Below are 21,485 nucleotides of genomic sequence, written 5' to 3' on the forward strand. Positions count from 1 at the left end.
TATAAACTTTTCTTTGCTTTTCTTGTAAAGCACTTTGAGCTACATCATTTGTATGAAATTGTGCTATATAAAATAAATGTTGTTGCTGTTATACAGTAAATATGCAATCTCCGCACAGCAATGTGGCCAACTGACAATCAAAAACAGGTTCCTGTACCTGTTGGATCATAGTTCTTGCCATTTCACAACCACACTATAATCATAATACTAAATATTTTTTAATGCATTAGGAACCTCATAGATCTGTTCAGAAAAAAACTAATCTAGTAACATGTATTCTCACCAGATCTCCTGTTTCTCTTTGTCTTGGTTCATGTCATGGAAAGACAACTTCCCAGTATCTAAGGCATCAGTATTTCTTCTGTGTACTGCATAATCTTGTCTATAAGAAGTGTATATATACAGGCAGAGTGGTGGCTCTGAGGCTAGGGATCTGCACTGGCAATCGGAAGGTTTCCAGTTCGAATCCCGTAAATGCCAAAAGGGACTCTGCTCTGTTGGGCCCTAGGGCAAGGCCCTTAACCTGCAATTGCTGAGCGCTTTGAGTAGTGAGAAAACTGCTATATAAATGCAAAGAATTATTATTATTATCTATGAATGTAGTGACTTGTAAACAGAGTAGCAGAGTCACTTTGAATGTTGGGACTTTGAATGTTGGGACACCAGCTGGATGGCCTTATTTAATAACCAAAACAAACAAAAATCATGCATAATGACAAAACAGAAAAGAAGGTTTGAAACAGCCCAACAAATAAAGGGTTCTCATGTTAGTGAGGCACAAGCAGCTCGTTAGAGGCTTCTCCAGATCAGGTTCCAGGTCCAAAGTCAGACACCATTCTCTGAGACTGTCCATTTTCATAGAGCCCCAACCAGACGGGGAATGGCCAGCTCTGAGCGTAGTGGCCAATGTTAGTTGCCCTCACTGGGCAGCTTCTGAAGGCTGTTTGTGGAAAAAGAGAGACAGTATGAGAGGACCATCTTGTCCCAAAGTGGTACCTCTTACCTTACCAGAGCCATGAAGGTGATCCTCAGGTGCACAAAGGTGACAATGTTTTTGACTTGCATAATTATTTTGGTTTACTTGTTAGGTGAGATGTGGCAATATTTTGCTATGGGGCAGAGTATAGTTTTGATTCAATGGCCTAAGCTTGAAAATGAGCATTACAGGACACAAGGTAAAGCCTACTTCTTGAAATGATATCAAAAGAATTAATACTGTATGTATGCTCCAGAAACATTTTTTAAAATAAGGAAGATGCTAAATTAAGGTCGATTTACAACTTGGCTAAATAGTTTAAGAACATTATCACTAAATGCCCCCACTGGTATATACTACTTGAAAGGGTATTTATGTGAAATTACCCAAATATAGGCTGATATCCTCCAGACTAAGTGAATGCAAAGCAAATCATTATTTTTTAGATGCAGATTATTAGTTTGATTTCTCTAGTCTAATGCAAATGTAGCATAATTATGCACAATGCAAAAAAAAATTCCAAAAGTTCTTTATTGAACTGTTAAATGGTTTCAATGATATTGCAGGGGCCTAAATGAAAAAAGAGATTAGTATGAGCCGTTGTGTAAATGATTAAATGTGTATGTCCATCCATCCATCCATTTTCCAACCCGCTGAATCCAAACACAGGGTCACGGGGGTCTTCTGGAGCCAATCCCAGCCAACACAGGGCACAAGGCAGGAACCAATCCCAGGCAGGGTGCCAGCCCACCGCAGGACACTGTGTATGTCCACTATACTCAAAAACACTAACGGAAGCCTTGTGTCACAAACAATGGCCAATTTATGCACTAATCACCTCCACTTGTGGTCCAGTTCCAGGTCAATAAATCATACCTTTGCTCTGGGTGTGAATTCATATCTTGCTTTGCTATGTGATGGTCTGGGTTGGCTCCATGCTTCCTGTTCTGTTCAGGAGCCTCTTGAATATGAACCATCATTAGTCATGAACCAAGGTAAGCCAGGCAAATGAGAACACACACTTACAGCAAGGGGAAGGTGTAAAGGTGATAAGTGCTTTTATTAAAATCAATTCAATAAAACAGTGTTCAAAACATGCAAAGCTACAAATCAATAAATAAATAAATCCATAAAATCGGTGAAAATCATGTGTAGGTTAAAAACAATCCATAAATAAATATCCTTTAAAAATGAGATTAAAATCCTAAGGCAGGAATGAATTCTAAAAACTCAGACACAGGTGCATCTTTTCTAAAGTGACATCTCCTCTGCTTACCCCGCATAGGATCATGTAGACAGAGGAGACCTCCTGCCAACAGGCACAGCCAAATTTTTCTCATAGAATTGTGTCCCTGTTGTCCCACAGGCTCCCAGCAGGGTGTGGCACCTAGCCTCTTACCTCCCGCTGTCATTGCCACTTCTAAGCCTTTCATGAGAGTGGGCATTGGGCCGCTCCAGCTACTTCAAAAATTCTCAGTCAAGTGGCCCTCTTCAGCCCCTAAGCATCAGCCTAACATGCATCCGGTAGATCCTCATCCTTTTCAGTCTGAATCTTTTTTCATTCTACTCTGCCCTGCCATGCAGGCCCGTCTTATATTGGATTGATTGGGCACAGATGAGATCTCCGCCCACTCCGAGGTATGAAGACAGCACCTGAGTGATCTGCTCGTTTTTGCACGAGTGCGCAACCAACCAAGCACTGCAATCAACCCAGGAGTGGCGCTGTCATTCACCCACATGTGCCCATTCCAAGCTTGCATGCTCTTGAGAGTTTATTATTTATTTAAAATCTGCTCTATGACATGGACCACTTCTCACATCCTGACACCAATTCTTTAAGATGGGCTTTCAAGCCAAATGAGCAACTTCTGCTCAGCTTTTTGGTAACTGCACAAGCCAGTGGAGTACTGACGTCACTGACATGTTTGTGGAACCAACTTGAGATGATGCTTAGACTATAGACTGTGTTCATAAAGGGATGGACAAGGTCAGCAAAAAAGTATAGGTACACCATGGCATAACAATGACACACAATTGTGAATTTTCCATTGGGATTAATAAAGTATCTATCTATCTATCTATCTATCTATCTATCTATCTATCTATCTATCTATCTATCTATCAATATGTATTAAGAAGCCTAATGTGTGCCACACATTTCCCAACACCATTATACTATCAGACACAGGTTGTGGTGTTAACATAAGGCAGGGCAGATTTATTCTGTTTTTGCCAAATTCTGATCTGACCATCAGTATGAAATCCAGATTCCTCAGACCAGGCAGTGCTTGAAGTGGGCTGGTACCTCTTTATTGTGTATCACTGAATACTGGCATGCTATAACTGCAGCGCCCGATGCTTTGCCAAGCAACCCTGTCATTACTGATTTGATCGCGTGTTATTGCATCATGGCGCTATGAGAATAATATTGTATCACAATGCTTGAAGTATCACAGGGGAGTTACGTAGAGTTCCAGCACCTTTTTGGGGGATTAGCCCTGCAATCAAACGCTAGTGTTTTGCCATTAACAGAGTACAATTTGTAATTTCGTTTTACTTCAAGCTTTGAGATCACGTGACATTTTTCTAATCTTCAATTGCCCAGTCTTGATGATCACTTGCCCACTCAGGAAATCTCTAACCATCTTCTGATGCCACAAGCTAGCATGAATCTTCGGCGTTTCAAGAACAGGGAGGCGCTATTTCACTGCAACACCTACAGGAAGTGTCGGGCGGAGCAGGAAAGGGAGAACTCGGCGAGGAGGAGACGGCGGCGAGGTGGGTTTGACAGCTGAAAATTTGAAACTGTTAAAGGTGTCGAAGCGAGATGTTGGAGGCTTCACCTGGTGAGTTTTACGTTGCTTTGTCGCTGTCATTCTGATCGTCACGTATGCTGTTGTTTTTTGTCGATGCTATTAGACTTCATACTTGTGTTTTCTTTTATCGCGTGGTCTCTTGAGGATTTACGATTGGAAAAGATGTATAAAAATAAGGGTGGAAAGGCTTCGCCAACGTTTCTCACAAGACTTGAAGGAAACATATGGGGGATTATGTTCAATGCTGCTCTCAGGAAATACTAAATGAAAATGTCCAGATTGTTTACTTCGTCGCTTCTGGCAACGTGCTGGATCGACAGAAGCGTGCTGTCGGGTCTCTGCTGTTTGTTATAAAACCAGACAGCACTTCAGCTTTGATTGTGAAAGCCGGAAATGAAAGGTTTGTCCAAAGTGAGTGATGGGACAAAAAAAAGTCAAATGGTTCAAAATGTTGCGGTGACGCTCCGCTGTAGCCTTTAGGGGTGTTTTTGGATTGGATGCTTTCTTCGTAAAGATTTACTTTACGCGTGTAGTAATTTTGAAACAAAGATCCTGCAAAATATTTATAGTCAGCCTGTCTCTGTTTTAGTTTTTGCCTTGCGTCAGCTAGCTCTTCCCTGTTTAATCTGCCCATTCCAAATGTTTTTGCGGTGTGTCAGGATCCTTCTCCTTGAGCCGAAGTCAACTTCGCTTTTCTGCAGATGAACATGGAAGTGCTTTTTAACTCATTCTACTCGATTTTCGCTGTAGTGTCGCTGGTTCAATTCCTCCTCATAGGGATGTGTATATTTTGGCAACCCGAGCCTGGTTGCTGTGAGGTGTATGTGTGGAGTTTGTACTTCTCCCATGGCAGTTTTGGCAGGGCGAATGTTTTTTCGGTTTTTGTCGTCTGTAAATTGACCTTCAGTGACTGATTCTTGCAATCAGTTATAAATTTGTTCTTGTCATTCATTGTATTCCACCTGGACAGTCCCTAGTGTCTTTCAACAGGAGCCTGAAGGAATATGGATTAATTTCGAGCAGGCACAAAGCAACTAACTTTTTGCGTGATTTCTGTCCTTTCAGAATAGAACTGTTATTTTTTTTTTCTAGCTGACAGAATACACAACAGAAACACAGTAAAACACTTTGCAATCATGATACACTGATATGAGCAAAACAGTCGGGTTTTTTTTCCAGAAAAATAAGAAAGCAAGGAAAAATTCAAACTAAAAAGAACGCCTAATTTTCTTATGGACACAGTTTAACTTTTGGGATTCCCAGGTAATTGTTAGGTTACTCTTGTACTACAGATTGAACATTGCAAAAAATGATTTATCTGCTAGTCTTTTGAGGCTGATTCCCATCCAAATTCTTATACTGTGTTTTAAGCTTTCATAAAGGTGATGCATTGTTGCTCCTCATTTAGGCTTCTCTTTTGTTGCTTTTTTTCACCTCAGAATTGATACCAGTTAATGGTGAGAATCTTATTTTTTGTGAGATTCCTCTTTTAAAAGTTCCCCTTCTTTAACTGCATAAGGTAAGATCTGTTTGTAATGCAGTGTAGGCATCTGATTTTCAGAGGTTAATGGTCATTTCCTAAGACTGAACATTTTGTTTGTGACTGGAGCATTGCTAAAACATTCAAACCATCGCAGGTGTAATCAACAAGCTGCTGAATATACTGTATTTTTGAGTTTCCTTAGCTGTAGTAAGCCCCCTCAGTTGAACTTTACCTGCTGCATCAGTGTACATTTAAATTACCATGTTATAGTGTTCCATTTGTTTATATGCTAACACTTTTGTTTGTCTTTCTTATTTTATAGACTTAAGACACTATATGTCTATATTGCTTGCTGGTGGCTGAATGAGTCAGTGGCTATGGCGGGCTCATACACTATTAGCAGCTGCCTTTAAAACTGACACTCTTTTAAGATTTTATTTAAGAATTGGGTATATTGTCTTTGTTAAATTTTTTTGATTAGGAAAATATTGCATGGACCCAAGATCCAAAACCTGCAGTTATCTGTCGAGCTTTGCAATTCTATAGTTTGGTTGGCTGAAATTAAATGTTGTTAGTCTTGCGAGTCTGGACTACCAGTTTGTCCACTCATGAATTTAGAGGACTGCAAAATGCATTTTCAGCAGCCATTACGTTAGTGTCCTGATGATAAACTCTCTTAGCTCATCCTTAATTAATCATGCTTAAATGCTAATTGGTTATTAAAGAAACCTTTGTAATTCTGCAAGCCCAGCTGAAACATGTTACTCTGTTTAATAAAGCAAGTAATTTTTGTTTTCTTGGTGTGACGGTGCAAATTAGCTTAATACTCCCAACTCTGTTTTGGGAGCCTCTTGAACCCGACACCATTGATAACGTAATCGAATGAGCCAGGCAGATGAGTACAAACAAACAATACATTTCAAGGGGTAGATACCAAGGTGAAAAGTGTTTTAATTTAAAACAAGTTACAAAACAGTGTAACCATTCAGAAATAAATAATCCCTAAAACATGGAGGTTAAAATCCATCAAAGAATTAATCCATTAAAAACAAGGTTAAAAACTCCAGCGGGTATTCCTTTTTGTTTTGAAAACCTTTAAGCTGCAGTTCCCCTGTCAAACAAACGTCTCCTTGGCTTACCCTAACAGGGTCTTGCAGCCCAAGGCATTAACACCAACAGGCGTAAACTACCTTTATCTGGCTCGGGTCCTCATGTGTCCTCTTGAGGACAAGATGGTGGGTCCAATTTAGCCCTTCTCGACCCAGGTTCTCACTGCAACCATGAGGCGCCCACTCCGAGCCTTGCTCCTCTCCCACCACTGCCAAATGGCTCCTCCTGGTGAGAGCCCTTCCTGACCACTATGGTCGTTCCTGCAACCTGGTTGCTCAGCAGTATCGACCCTCTTCAAACTTTTCTACCTGCTTCACTCTCCTGCACCATCTCTCTCACTCTCTGCCCTGTCTTTACTTTCTTTTCCCTTTACCTTCTTTAACCTCCGTTCTTTTTTCCATCCCCACACATTTATTCTGTCCAGTGCAGGCACCTCATATAATACTGCTTCTATTCGGGCACAGGTGTAAACGCGCCACACCCTCCTTAGGTATCAATGAGGCACCTGAATAACACACGCCCTCGCAATCAGCCAGGCACCCCCACCCGTCCTCGAAGCAAAGTGTGTTTGCGCAGGCACCCATGCCTGAATAGAGCCTGCAGTTTACAGTGAGCAATTATTTAAAATCGGCACTACAGCACAGACTTCACACTTACGTTTGAAGGTATTTTTATGTTCTGCTCATAGTGGTGATACTTTTTTACATTGTTTTGGTATACTGTCTTTTTCAAACAGCTAGCCTGATAAGTACCAGGCCCAGTAGTCCCCTTAAACTCAGATTATTATTTCAGTTTAGTACATTTTCTTTGTATGTTTGGACTTTGAAATGGAAGGTAAGCTTTGCAGTGAAAAGGGTATTCGTTTTTGTCTTTCAGAAGTGATTATTTGTTTTGAAAACATTGTAGAAGTGCATTGCAAGACTTTCTTAGCCATTTGCAGCTTACCAAAGATGAAAATCATGTTTGGAAATATTAGTAAATGAATTAGTGCCATTGATACTCTGCTCCAAGGGCATTAGTTTCAATCCTGACCTGCTCCTTACCTGTGCCAAGTTGCACCCTGTGCACTTGGCTTCTTCCACCCTTCCAAATCCCAAAGATAGACATTTTAACTCTGTCTAAAGTAGACTTTTTTGTGATGTACATGTGTGTGTATGTGTGTTTTATTTGATGCTAAACAATTCATTAGGTACACTGACTTTCTTTAATCTTTACAAAAATGTTGAGTATATAAAATCTACTATAACATATTTTTTTATATATTTCAGGATGATTTGAGCATTTGGAACTACTTCATTTGTACAAGTGAAGAATTATACATCAGAAAGATGCAGCAACGTTTAGTTGTATGGAAGACTCCATGCCAGTCTCTCTTCCTGGCGTCTGTAACAGCTCGAGACCTTTGGGAAAAACTGCATATACCAACTTTTGCCTATCAGGGAAATTAGCAAAAATTATTTATTTTTGCTTTGTTTTAATTTCTACTTATCTGGCTTTAACATTTTGGAGAAAAAAAAAACACACACAAAACACATTTAAAATGACAATGTCATCATCATCATCTCTCATTAAATTTGAAAATCTTCAAGAATTAAAGCGATTGTGCCATTGGGGCCCTATTATAGCCCTCACTGTGATAGCTATATGTTCAGCAATGGCAATTCTAGACTCTGTTCTTTGGTACTGGCCTTTAGATACTACTGGTGGAAGTATTAATTTTATCATGTTGATAAATTGGACAGTTCTGATTTTATACAACTACTTCAATGCAATGTTTGTGGGTCCAGGCTTCATTCCTCTGGAGTGGAAACCGGTAAGCATAAAACATTCTCTTACATGATCTTGTTTTTTTTTAGTTTTTAATAAATCCCACTGAGATACAGTAAATGTTGACACTCAATGACCCTGAAAGGGATTATGTGGGTTAAAAAGATAGGAAAAGAATTAACCTACTTTAAAGTAATATTACAGAATAGAGTAAGCAGAAACCTTAACAAAATTATAAATATCTGAACAATTAAAAAATTACAAAGTATGAAACAATCAGTTAGTACAAAAGAACCAGTCTGTCAATAAAGTATATTATTCCACTATATGAATACAATTTATTATAGGAGAAGCAATTTTTACATAACAAGAACTATTACACATAAGGCAAAGAAACACATCTCAAAACCAAAACCAGGTTAACAACTCAAATAGAATTACAATAAAAACATGTAATCAAACACAATCAACATATATAAAGTTAAAATACATTGATAATATAATACCTAGTTTTATGTATCCCATGTGTCTTTACAACAAAACAATACAAACACTACAAAAAAGAAACAATTGAATGATTAGAGGTGCCTATAAAACAACAACAACAACATTTATGTATATAGCACATTTTCATACAAACAATGTAGCTCAAAGTGCTTTACTTGATGAAGAAAGAGACAAAAGACAAAATAAATAAGAATTAAAATTAGGGAATACTAATTAACATAGAATAAAAGTAAGGTCCGATGGCAAAGTTAGTGGTGTGACAATAATGATGTACACAAACAAAATGGAAATATTTTTGAGAAGAGACTGTGCATCAGGGTGAGGGATGTGTGATGTCTCACATTACTACTGCCTGATACCTTGTTGGCATTAGCAATATACTGTATAAAGAGTGTTGTCTCAATCCATTGGAGCCAGATTGACACGTTACATTGCTGTTTCATTGGGACCAAATGCAGTCAATGAGGAATACTGGCAACATAAACTAAATCTGTTGTTGACTATTATTTTTGTCGAACATAAATCTACAAAACATTTAAGAAAAAGCTATTATTTTCGTTGTTTTTTGACAGTAACACACCAAAAATATAAAACTTTTTTGTTTATTCCCACCAAATGCCATACATCTGCATGAACAATGAACATAGGTAATACATTTAAAAATAATTTACATTTCATTGAAATAATATCAAAATTTAATGGTAAACAGACTGAGGAGCACTTTGCTTTAAGAAAAGATCTGGAAAAAGACCATGAGGTGCCATTTACAACATAACATGTTCTTAAAGATTAACACTCTTTATACTGGGGAGTAGTCCAGATGTGCCAGGATCAAAGTCTAGATCAGGAGTTACTGAATCGGATAGAGTTCGATTTTGAGGTTATTTTATAGAGTGAATTTGCAAGTCGGAGAGACCATAGCAACATGGTTGCTAAAGGACAGCTGGTCATCAATCACCACTACTAAGTTGTGTACCTTGGTGGGTGTTCACGATAATGAACCAAGCTAAAAAGTGATGGGGTGCTGAATAGATGGACGAGCTGGGATAATAAGAAGGTCTGTCTTTGCCAGACTGAGCTGGAGATGATGTTTCCTTCATCCAGGTTGCAATATATTGAAACATGCAGAGATTCTAGCTGATACCATGTAGTCCTCTGGAGAGAATGACAGGTACAGCTATGTATCATCAGCATAGTACTGATAAAGAAAGCAAAAGAAAGCAATGAGACTCAGTGATAGAGCCCAGTAAGGATATGTATATAGAGAAGACTAGAAGACCTAACACCAATCCTAGGGGCACTCCTGTGCTTGCCTGGTCCACTCTTGATATCTCTCTACACCAGGACAAGTTATTTGGGACTGCCCAAGAAGTAGGACTCCAACCAATCAAGGGCAGTCCCAGTGATTCCAAGGTCAGAGAGGGTGACAAGGTGGATCTTGTGAGTGACTTTGTCAGATGCAGGGGAGAGGTCTAGCAAGATAAGTATGGAAGACTTGCTGGTAGCTCTGTGCTGCCGTAACATAATATATTGCAATGGTAAGTAGGGACCTCTCTGTGGAATGGCCCTTTTGAAGGCTGGCTGACTATGATCAAGCTGTTGGTTATGTAGAAGAAAGGTAGAGATTTGGTTAGAGACCGCATGTTCCAGTGTTTTGAACAGAAAGGAGAATAGAGACACTGGTCTGTAATTTTCTACTTGAGATGGATTGGAATTGGGCTTCTTGAGAAGAATTATTAGGGCCTGTGTAGCCTCCTTAGCTTTAGACCTGAATATTACTCAGGCTGCGAAAACCATGCTAAAAGTGTTAGTCCCCGAGTGTCATTTAGGTAACACTGCAGATGCGTCTTCCGTAAGCGTTAGAACCGAGAATCACTCGGCGCTGTAAAAGTGCTGTCAGTGCTGCCATTCTTTGGAGAAATTATGTCTGAGTGCAAATCTTCACTAATTGTGCACTTTACCAACAATGAAGATTTTGATGAGAATACCCATCAAGCACCCAAAGTGAAGAAAATCTGTGAGATTTACCAGAGTATTTACATTCGGGACTGTGATTTCAGCAAAAAAGTCTCATGGCTTATAAGGGCAGATTGTCATGGAGACAGTACATTGCGTCAAAAAGAACAAGATTTGGCATAAAGCTTTATGAGCTTTGTGATCTAAAAATAAATACATTTGGAATTTGGCCCTGTACACAGGGAAAGGGACAATGTTTGAAATACAATCAGTACACCATTGCTATGTCATCCGTTCTGACTTTGATGGATGCTCTGCTTGATCGAGGTTACTGTGTGACCATGTACAATTTTTATACTTCACCAGATCTATTTGACATCTTGCCGTAAAGAAAGACTGACGCATATGGAACAGTGCGTCCCTACTGTCATGGCATGCCTGAAGACTTTGGCAGAGCTAGTAGCTTGGCAAAAGGGTAAAATGCTTGTGCTGAAATGGAAAGACAAGACAAGATGTTTGTCTTCTTAGCACTGTACATAATACAGCTGCAGTTACAGTCACTGTACAGGCAAAATGCAAGCAGGTTATGAAGCCTTGTGCAATGGTCAACTACAATAGCACGATTAGTGGCATAGATAGTGCAGATCACGAATTAACTTTCTATCCTGTGATGTGGATGCAACAAAAGAAATATTACAAAATATTACAAAAAGATGTGGTAGAGCAGTGCATTTGGAATGCATTCATCTTTTTCAAACAAAGAGCTAGCTAAACTGTATCTCGTGCAAACTTTACATGCCAGCTTGTTGAACAAATCATTGCTGCACATCCACCGCCCGCACTATCGCTAAAGAGACACGGTCAACCCAGCACATGGTAGAGCATCCAGAGCATCTTACATTTTATTGATTATAATACTTCCAACAGAAACAAAACACCAACAATATGTATTTATATAGCACATTTTCATACAAATGATGTAGCTCAAAGTGCTTTACAGGATGAAGAAAGAGAAAAAAGACAAAATCTAAAAATAAAATTAGACAATAATAATTAACATAGAATAAAAGTAAGGTCTGATGGCCAGGGAGGACAGAAAAAAACAAAAAAAACTCCAGACGGGCTGGAGAAAAAAAAAACAAAATCTGCAGGGGTTTCCAGGCCACAAGACCACCCAGCCCCCTCTAGGCATTCTACCTAACATAAATGATCTCAATCAGTCCTCATGGTTTTCAGGCTTCACATGGAAAGAACTTGATGATGATGGTGATGTGGACCTTTGGCCGTCGGTCCATCAATGTAGGGACGGCATGGTGCTTTGATCAGGTGATGGTAGTGCAAATCGCTACCACATAAAACCAGAAAAAGAACAGAAGAGAAAGTAGTAGTTAGTACAGCTTTCGTAAGCCACCATGAAAGATAATGGTAATTAAATGCATGTAAAAAATATCAAGATTAAACTAAAATGAAGCCATGTTAAAATAATGAGTTTTTTAGCAGTTTTTTTAAAATGCTCCGCTGTATTAGCCTGGCAAATTTCTATTGGTAAGCTCTTCTAGATTTTAGGTGACAGCAGAAGGCTGCCTCACCACTTTTTTTAAGTTGAGCTCTGGAAATTATAAGCAGACATTCATTTGAAGATCTAAGGTTACGATTTAGAGTGTAAGGTGAAAGACATTCTGAAATATAGTATGGAGTGAGATTATTTAAGGCATTGTAAACCATGAGCAGTATTTTAAAGTCAATTCTAGCAGCTGCATTCTGCACTCGTTGCAATCGATTGATGTCTTTTTGGTAGTCCTGAGAGGAGTCCATCCATCCATCATCCTCTTCCGCTTATCCGAGGTCGGGTCGCGGGGGCAGCAGCTTGAGCAGAGATGCCCAGACTTCCCTCTCCCCGGCACTTCTTCTAGCTCTTCTGGAGGAATCCCAAGGCGTTCCCAGGCCCGGCCCGCCGGGAGACATAGTCCCTCCAGCGTGTCCTGGGTCTTCCCCCGGTGCCTCCTCCCGGTTGGACATGCCCGGAACACCTCACCAGGGAGGCGTCCAGGAGGCATCCTGATCAGATGCCCGAGCCACCTCATCTCACTCCTCTCAATGCGGAGGAGCAGCGGCTCTACTCTGAGCCCCTCCCGGATGAGTGAGCTTCTCACCCTATCTTTAAGGGAGAGCCCAAACACCCTGCGGAGAAAACTCATTTCAGCCGCTTGTATTCGCGATCTCATTCTTTCAGTCACTACCCATAGCTCATGACCATAGGTGAGGGTAGGAACATAGATCGACTGGTAAATTGAGAGCTTTGCCTTATGGCTCAGCTCCTTTTTCACCATGACAGACCGATGCAGAGCCCTTATCACTGCGGACGCCGCACCGATCCGCCTGTCGATCTCACGCTCCATTCTTCCCTCACTCATGAACAAGACCCCGAGATACTTGAACTCCTCCACTAGGGGCAGGATCTCGCTCCCAACCTTGAGAGGGCACTCCACCCTTTTCCGGCTGAGGACCATGGTCTCGGATTTGGAGGTGCTGATTCCCATACCAGCCGCTTCACACTCAGCTGCGAACCGATCCAGAGAGAGCTGAAGATCACGGCCTGATGAAGCAAACAGGACAACATCATCTGCAAAAAGCAGTGACCCAATCCTGAGTCCACCAAACCGGACCCCCTCAACACCCTGGCTGCGCCTAGAAGTTCTGTCCATAAAAGTTATGAACAGAATCGGTGACAAAGGGCAGCCCTGGCGGAGTCCAACTCTCACTGGAAACGGGTTTGACTTACTGCCGGCAATGCGGACCAAGCTCTGACACCGATCGTACAGGGACCGAACAGCTCTTATCAGAGGGTCCGGTACCCCATACTCTCGGGATTCCCCGAGGGACACGGTCGAACGCCTTTTCCAAGTCCACAAAACACATGTAGACTGGTTGAGCGAACTCCCATGCACCCTCCAGGACCCTACTAAGGGTGTAGAGCTGGTCCACTGTTCCGCGACCAGGACGAAAAACCACACTGTTCCTCCTGAATCCGAGGTTCGACTGTCCGACGGACCCTCCTCTCCAGAACCCCCCGAATAGACTTTTTCCAGGGAGGCTGAGGAGTGTGATCTCTCTGTAGTTGGAACACACCCTCCGGTCCCCTTTCTTAAAGAGGGGGACCACCACCCCAGTCTGCCAATCCAGAGGCACTGTCCCTGATGTCCATGCGATGTTGCAGAGACGTGTCAACCAAGACATCCCTACAACATCCAGAGCTTGAGGAACTCCGGGCGTATCTCATCCACCCCCCGGGGCCCTGCCACCAAGGAGTTTTTTGACCACCTTGGTGACCTCAGTCCCAGAGATGGGGGAGCCCACCTCCGAGTCCCCAGGCTCTGCTTCCTCATTGGAAGGCATGTTAGTGGGATTGAGGAGGTCTTCGAAGTACTCCCCCCACCTGAGAGGAGTGCATTACAGTAATATAGCCGACTGAAAACAAAAGTGTGGACTAATTTCTTAGCATCTTGCAAAGTTATAAGAGGTCTAACTTTTGCTATATTTCTCAAGTGAAAAAATGCCGTCCTAGTAATTAATATATGATTGAAAATTTAGGTCTGAGTCAATAATTACCCTAAATTCTTTACCTCCGTCTGGACTTTTAATCCTAATGGATCAAGTTTATTTCTAATACCCTCATTATAAAAATTTTTGCCAATCCCTAAAATTTATGTTTTCTCCTTATTTAGTTTGAAAAAATTATTACTCATCCATTCAGAAACACAAATAACATATCTTCTCATATAATATGCTACCATGGCTATCTGTTTGTCTTTCCAGGATTTTAAATCGCCTGTAGCTCGGAAACCATTTGAACTATTGACCTGAAATTTGGTATACATATACTACGTGACATCTACTGTCCACTTTCGGGGTGATGATTGACTTCCACGGTTATTCCTCTTTTTATTTTATTTTATTGTATAATCAACTCTTGGCAGCGGCCAGCAGGGCGGCCTTGTGGCACATGCGTATGGGCGTCATTTTCATTCCCTACCACCTTCGCCGTCACTTCCCCTACCTCTTCATATCTTAAATCATTCTTGAGGCAGATTGAAGACTTAACTGCCAGCTTAAGTGAAAAATTAAGGAAAACGTACTAAGTAATTGCAACACAAACACTGACTTAATCAGTTTTAACGCGAAAAGATGCTGACGAAAGAAGAGAAGAAGCGGACCGCTAGGGTGGAGAAAAGAAGAGCTACTCAGGAAGCAGCAAGCTTATCAACCTCTGAGCAAACGAATGCTAAACGTTCAGAGAAAGAGTATGAAAACTAGGAATGCTGAAGTCAAGTGTACAGTAATCCCTCGCTGTATCGTGCTTCGCCTTTCGCGGCTTCACTCTATCGCGGATTTTATATGTAAGCAGATTTAAATATATATCGCAGATTTTTTGCTGGTTTCGCGGATTTCTGCGGACAATGGGTCTTTTAATTTCTGGTACATGCTTCCTCAGTTGGTTTGCCCAGTTGATTTCATACAAGGGACACTATGGCAGATGGCTGAGAAGCTACCCAACTTATTTTTCTCTCTCTCTCTCTCTCTTGTGCTGACTTTCTCTGATCCTGACGTAGGGGGATTGAGCAGGGGGGCTGTTCGCACACCTAGACGATACGGACGCTCGTCTAAAAATGCTGAAAGATTATCTTCACGTTGCTACCTTCTGTGCAGCTGCTTCGTGAAGCGACATGCTGCACGGTGCTTCGCATACTTAAAAGCACGAAGGGCACATATTGATTTTCGATTGTTTGTTTTTCTCTGTCTCTGTCTCTCTCTGCTCCTGACGAGTGGGTGTGAGCTGCCGCCTTCAACAGCTTTGTGCCGCGGTGCTTCGCATACTTAAAAGCCAAACAGCCCTATTGATTTGTTTGCTTTTCTCTATCTCTCTGACATCATCTGCTCCTGATGCGCACTCCTTTGAAGAGGAAGATATGTTTGCATTCTTTTAATTGTGAGACGGAACTGTCATCTCTGTCTTGTCATGGAGCACAGTTTAAACTTCTGAAAAAGAGACAAATGTTTGTTTGCAGTGTTGAATAACGTTCCTGTCTCTCTACAACCTCCTGTGTTTCTGCGCAAATCTGTGACCCAAGCATGACAATATAAAAAATAACCATATAAACATATGGTTTCTACTTCACGGATTTTCTTATTTCGCGGGTGGCTCTGGAACGCAACCCCCGCGATGGAGGAGGGATTACTGTATTCACTGCACGTTATTGTGCAGTGCGCCGTTAGTTATATACAGTGAGGCAAAAAAGTATTTAGTCAGTCACTAATTGTGCAAGTTCTCCCCCTTAAAAAGATGAGAGAGGCCTGTAATTTTCATCATAGGTATACCAAAATTATGAGAGACAAAATGAGAAAAAAAAATCCAGAAAATCACATTGTCTGATTTTTGAAGAATTATTTGCAAATTATGGTGGAATAAAAGTATTTGGTCAATAACAAAAGTTCATCTCAATACTTTGCTATATACCTTTTATTGGCAATGACAGAGGTCAAACGTTTTCTGTAAGTCTTCACAAGGTTTTCACACACTGTTGCTGCTATTTTGGCCCATTCCTCCATGCAGATCTCCACTAGAGCAGTGATGTTTTGGGGCTGTCGCTGGGCAACACGGACTTTCAACTCCCTCCAAAGATTTTCTATGGGGTTGAGACCTGGAGACTGGCTAGGCCACTCCAGGACCTTGAAATGCTTCTTACGAAGCCACTCCTTCGTTACCCGTGCGGTGTGTTTGGGATCATTGTCATGCTGAAAGACCCAGCCACGTTTCATCTTCAATGCCCTTGCTGATGGAAGGAGGTTTTCACTCAAAATCTGACGATACATGGCCCCATTCATTCTTTCCTTACACGGATCAGTGGTCCTGGTCCCTTTGCAGAAAAACAGCCCCAAAGCATGATGTTTCCACCCCCATGCTTTACAGTAGGTATGGTGTTCTTTGGATGCAACTCAGCATTCTTTCTCCTCCAAACACGACACACGATGAGTAGAGTTTTTTTCATCTGACCATATGACATTCTCCCAATCCTCTTCTGGATCATCCAAATGCTCTCTAGCAACCTTCAGATGGGCCTGCACATGTACTGGCTTAAGCAGGGGGACACGTCTGGCACTGCAGGATTTGAGTCCTGGCGGCGTAGTGTGTTACTGATGGTAGCCTTTGTTACTTTGGTCCCAGCTCTCTGCAGGTCATTCACTAGGTCCCCCCGTGTGGTTCTAGGATTTTTGCTCACCGTTCTTGTGATCATTTTGACCCCACGGGGTGAGGTCTTGCGTGGAGCCCCAGATCAAGGGAGATTATCAGTGGTCTTGTATGTCTTCCATTGTCTAATAATTGCTCCCACAGTTGATTTCTTCACACCAAGCTGCTTACCTATTGCAGATTCAGTCTTCCCAGCCTGGTGCAGGTCTACAATTTTGTTTCTGGTGTCCTTTGACAGCTCTTTGGTCTTGGCCATAGTGGAGTTGGAGTGTGACTGTTTGAGGTTGTGGACAGGTGTCTTTTATATTGATAACGAGTTCAAACAGGTGCCATTAATACAGGTAATGAGTGGAGGACAGAGAAGCCTCTTACACAAGAAGTTACAAGTCTGTGAGAGCCAGAAATCTTTCTTGTTTGTAGGTGACCAAATACTTATTTTCCACCATAATTTGCAAATAAATTCTTTAAAAATCAGACAATGTGATTTTCTGGATTTTTTTTCTCATTTTGTCTCTCATAGTTGAGGTATACCTATGATGAAAATTACAGGCCTCTCTCATCTTTTTAAGTGGGGAGAACTTGCACAATTGGTGGCTGACTAAATACTTTTTTGTCCCACTGTGTGTATATATATACATTGGTTCCTTCCTTGTGCCCTGTGTTGGCTGGGATTGGCTCCAGCAGACCCCCGTGACCCTGTGTTCGGATTCAGCGGGTTGGAAAAATGAATGGATGGATGGATATATATATATATATATATATATATATATATATATATATATATATATATATTATACTAGGGGGCTTCGCTCGCCAACCCCCGTGTTTGGTTTTCTAGATACACACTTTTAAGATTTTTTTTTCTTTGAATTGTTGCTATTTCATTAGTTTCACTTTTTTTTTTCTGTAAAAACAATATTTGGAATCTTTAGAGTCCCAACATGCTGAATCTTTTAAATGAGGTCTGTGAGACATGTGTTTAATGACTTTGTACCATAATTCAGGATAGGTTTCTCTGTTTGGAATTTTAGCACAGACAAAATGATCTACATCATCAGCAGTTATTTTTTTTTGCAAAGTAACCAATAAATGCATGTGAGATAAACCCCGTTTTTGAAATTCTCTGACTTAAACTTCAAAGCCTTACAATATTTACATCCTTGACATATCACCTATGTCCATATATTTGATCTCTATTCGCCTTTTCATTATTTCTCCGAGTAATCATTTCTCTTTTTTTGCGCCCATGCGATGTTTACTGTCTTTGTTTTGACACTGTCGTTTTTTTCTGCTTTCATATTCTGTATCTTGCTCAGCATGTGTATCGCACCTACATTTTTTTTTGTCTTTTGAATTCCAGTTTTCATTATCTCTAACCTGCTCTGCATGTGTTTGGCCCCCTTTATGACGTTTTACTTTGTTTTCTACTCTGTCTTTTATTTCTGACCTCGCTTTGTCCTGCTTTTTTTTTTTTTCAATGACACCTGGTCCGTGGTGATTATTTTCCCTTTTTCGAGTAATAATTTCTGTTTGTTTGCGCTACTGCGATCTTTACTTTCTTTTTTTTTTATACTTTCTAATTTTCCTGCTTTCATAATCTCTAACCTGCTCTGCATGTGTATCACGCCAACGTGTGTGAACGTCTTTATGAAGTTCTAGATAGATAGATACTTTATTAATCCCCAAGGGACTTTGTCTTTTACTCTGTGTCTTTTAATTCTGAGCCCGATTGGACATGCTTTTTTTCAATTCCACTTGTTCCGGGCTGATAATGACTTTCCTTATATTCTGAATTTGCACCTAGATTATTCTTTTTCTTTTTTGCTCTTTTTTCTCACCCAACACTTTTGAGTCTCTTTTCTCCGCGCTGCTTTCTTCTTCATTTAGTTGTCGACGTTTCATTTATAACGTATTGTCCTTATACGCTTTATATGCTCTGAGACCCTGGATCTGTGTGTGCTCAAATCCTTTAGACGACTAAATGTTTTGCTGCCTGTTCTCTTATTTGATATTGGTTGTAAGTAGGGCGTGTCTTGCAAGAATCTCATGTTCTACGTCATCGCGAGACGGTCCTGAGTCAATCTCTTGGCACAAAGTCTCATGTTTAAGGACCCCGCGAGACACTCTGTGGCCATTTGCTTTTGTCTCGTGGGTCTTTTAGGTGTCTTCCGTGATCTTAACCTGAAGATCACGTCTTGTCTCCCGTCTTTCTTTTCCAGGATTTTTTTTTATAATAGAGAGATATATATAAATAACAAATAACAGAATCCTACTCGTACCTTCTGGAAAGAAACATGCTATTATTGTCCCGATTGTGATGTTGGATTGTGTCTTTCACCGTGCTTTAAAATTTATACACAAAGGACTCATTTTGAGATTATATACTGTTTTGACTTCATTAGTATTATTTTTCTTATTATTGTTCATTTCATATTTTTATTCATCAGTACTATTATTATTTGTATCATTATACTTTTGATATTTAATAAAAATTTAATTTTTCATGCTAAGAAAAAAAATGCAATGCTTTTTACATGTTTTTTTTTTAATAAAATGCAATGCTAAGGAGGTTAAACAATGTAGGAAAATGCCTGTGCTAAGTGAGGTTTTGACAATGTGTGTAATTGCAGAAATGAGTGAGAGAGAGAGCCTGGAGGTGATGTGAGGGGATAGGGTCAAGAGGACGGGTAATGGGCCGACTAGAGAAGAGGTTAGAAACATCAGTGTTGGAGAGAGTAGAGAAAGAGGAGAATGTTGTTATGTGTTCAGGAGGAAGTGGTTTGTCTGTAGAGGGTTTTGAGAATTGACTGTGGATGACAGCTACCTTTTCCAGAAAATACAGCTAAATGTACTTTACAAAAGAAAAAATATACAATACTAGCCAACCCGCGGCGTAGCATACGCCGCATAATTATGTATTGATGGGTGAACACTTCCTGAAAGACACAGTTGTCCAAATGGGGTGGGTTTGAGGATACGACTGTGAGTGAATGAAAAGATGGTACTCTGGAGAGAGCAACATACAATTGTCCGTGACTGAAAACTGGGTTTGGCAGATACAGGCATATCGTTTTGAAAGTTTGTCCCTGTGCCTTATTAATTGTCATTGCAAATGCCAATCTAACAGGAAATTGTCTGTGTGTAAACGTAAAAGGCAAATTTGAATCTGATGGGGTCAGGGATTCTCTCTCTCGCGCCTGTGTGTGTGTGTGTGTGTCTCTCGTGCGCCTGTGTGTGTGTGTGTGTGTGTGTGTGTGTGCGTGTGTGTGTTTCTCTCGCGCGCGCCTGTGTGTGTGTGTGTGTCTCTCTCGCGCGCGCCTGTGTGCTGTAAGTGAATGAAAAGATGGAACTCTGGAGAGAGCAACATACAATTGTCCATGACGGAAAACTGGTTTTGGCAGATACATGCATATCTTTTTGAAAGTTTGTCCCTGCGCCTTATTAATTGTCATTGCAAAGGCCAATCTAATAGGAAATTGCATGTAAAAGTAAAAGGCAAATTTGAATCTGATGGGGTCAGGGAAATCTGGGGAATAAGGACAGTTTGTGAGGTAGCAGCTGCGATTGTTTTACACTCCAGTACAATGCGGTGAATGCTGGTAACAGTCAGTCTAGTGCCTTTACAGAGACTTCTTGCTGGCATGAGGTTTCTGAGAAGCATGATGACTGAACCAATTTTAAGTTTGACTTTATGCGGAGGCATACCAGTGGCATCGTTTATGGTCGGAACTACGACGGTATGTGATCATCTTCGAACCTCCGACTTTCGTTCTTGATTAATGAAAACATTCTTGGCCAATGCTTTCGCTCTCGCGCGAATTGTTGGCTCTGTAGTGCGTGTGCCATGGTTGGCTGCTTAGTGAATTGTTGGTGGGCAGGACTCGGTCTTGCGTGCGTCTTGCTTGCCATGGACTTAGTGAATTATATATATATAGATTGCAATAAATTTATAGAATATAGATTATAGATACAGTATATAATGCAAAGTTTACAGACTCACTCATCAACAAAATATTATTTCTTGTTTAGCTAAAAAGAAAAATATGACAGGATTGTATATCTAAGCCAGTGGGCATCCACAAAGAAAGGACTTTTTGATATATCAGTATTTAAGGTTAACAGCAACAGAAAAACTAAATATCTAAATGTAATAGAAAAAATAAAATTTAGCAGCCCTCTTTTTTTTTTTTTTTTTTTTTTTTGGATAATTGCTGATAATAATAATAATATGCTAGCTTGTGGGCTATTTTTAGGCATTGTGTCCTTTTTTTGCTGAGCTATGAGAAGTGATTGTACAGACAGAAATGGGGCTGCAACTTTAGGCAGATGAAGGCCAAAGTGGAAGTACTGCAAAGCTCATAGAAGATGTACTTAGTAAGTTGTGCCATTGGATACTCTTTAATATATTGTCTTCTTCTTACTCTTCATGTTGCAGTAGGAAATACATACAAATTCGATGGGGGGTTTAGTGGTGGGTATGTCTCCTTTGGATCATCGATCTTGCTTATATACAGCATATATACTGTACTTCGAACAATGGGTTGGATAATGTGGGAACTTGGTGGTGAAATACATGCAATGTTGCGGATGACTGGGATGTCCCCTTGAACTTTAGACCGTGAT

The 21,485-nt window shown here is 40.6% G+C and overlaps 1 protein-coding gene across 4 annotated transcripts in view; it reads left to right on the top strand.

Annotated features, from left to right (window-relative positions):
* The window catches only part of zdhhc6 (zinc finger DHHC-type palmitoyltransferase 6), a 129,369-nt gene that overhangs the window by 59,418 nt on the left and 48,466 nt on the right, over nt 1-21,485 (top strand). The window contains exons 1-2 of one of the 4 annotated variants that reach the window (XM_051922182.1): nt 3,735-3,822; nt 7,654-8,198. The exons of 2 other annotated variants lie outside the window; for them this stretch is intronic. In XM_051922182.1, coding sequence (XP_051778142.1) covers nt 7,734-8,198 — 465 coding nt within the window. In that variant the 5' untranslated portion in view covers nt 3,735-3,822; nt 7,654-7,733. Of the gene's footprint in view, nt 1-3,734; nt 3,823-7,653; nt 8,199-21,485 lie in introns of those variants that run through there. One more of the 4 variants, XM_051922181.1, reaches the window with a different exon arrangement.

This window comes from Erpetoichthys calabaricus, chromosome 2 (genome assembly GCF_900747795.2).
Source record: "Erpetoichthys calabaricus chromosome 2, fErpCal1.3, whole genome shotgun sequence".
Lineage (NCBI taxonomy): Eukaryota > Metazoa > Chordata > Cladistia > Polypteriformes > Polypteridae > Erpetoichthys > Erpetoichthys calabaricus.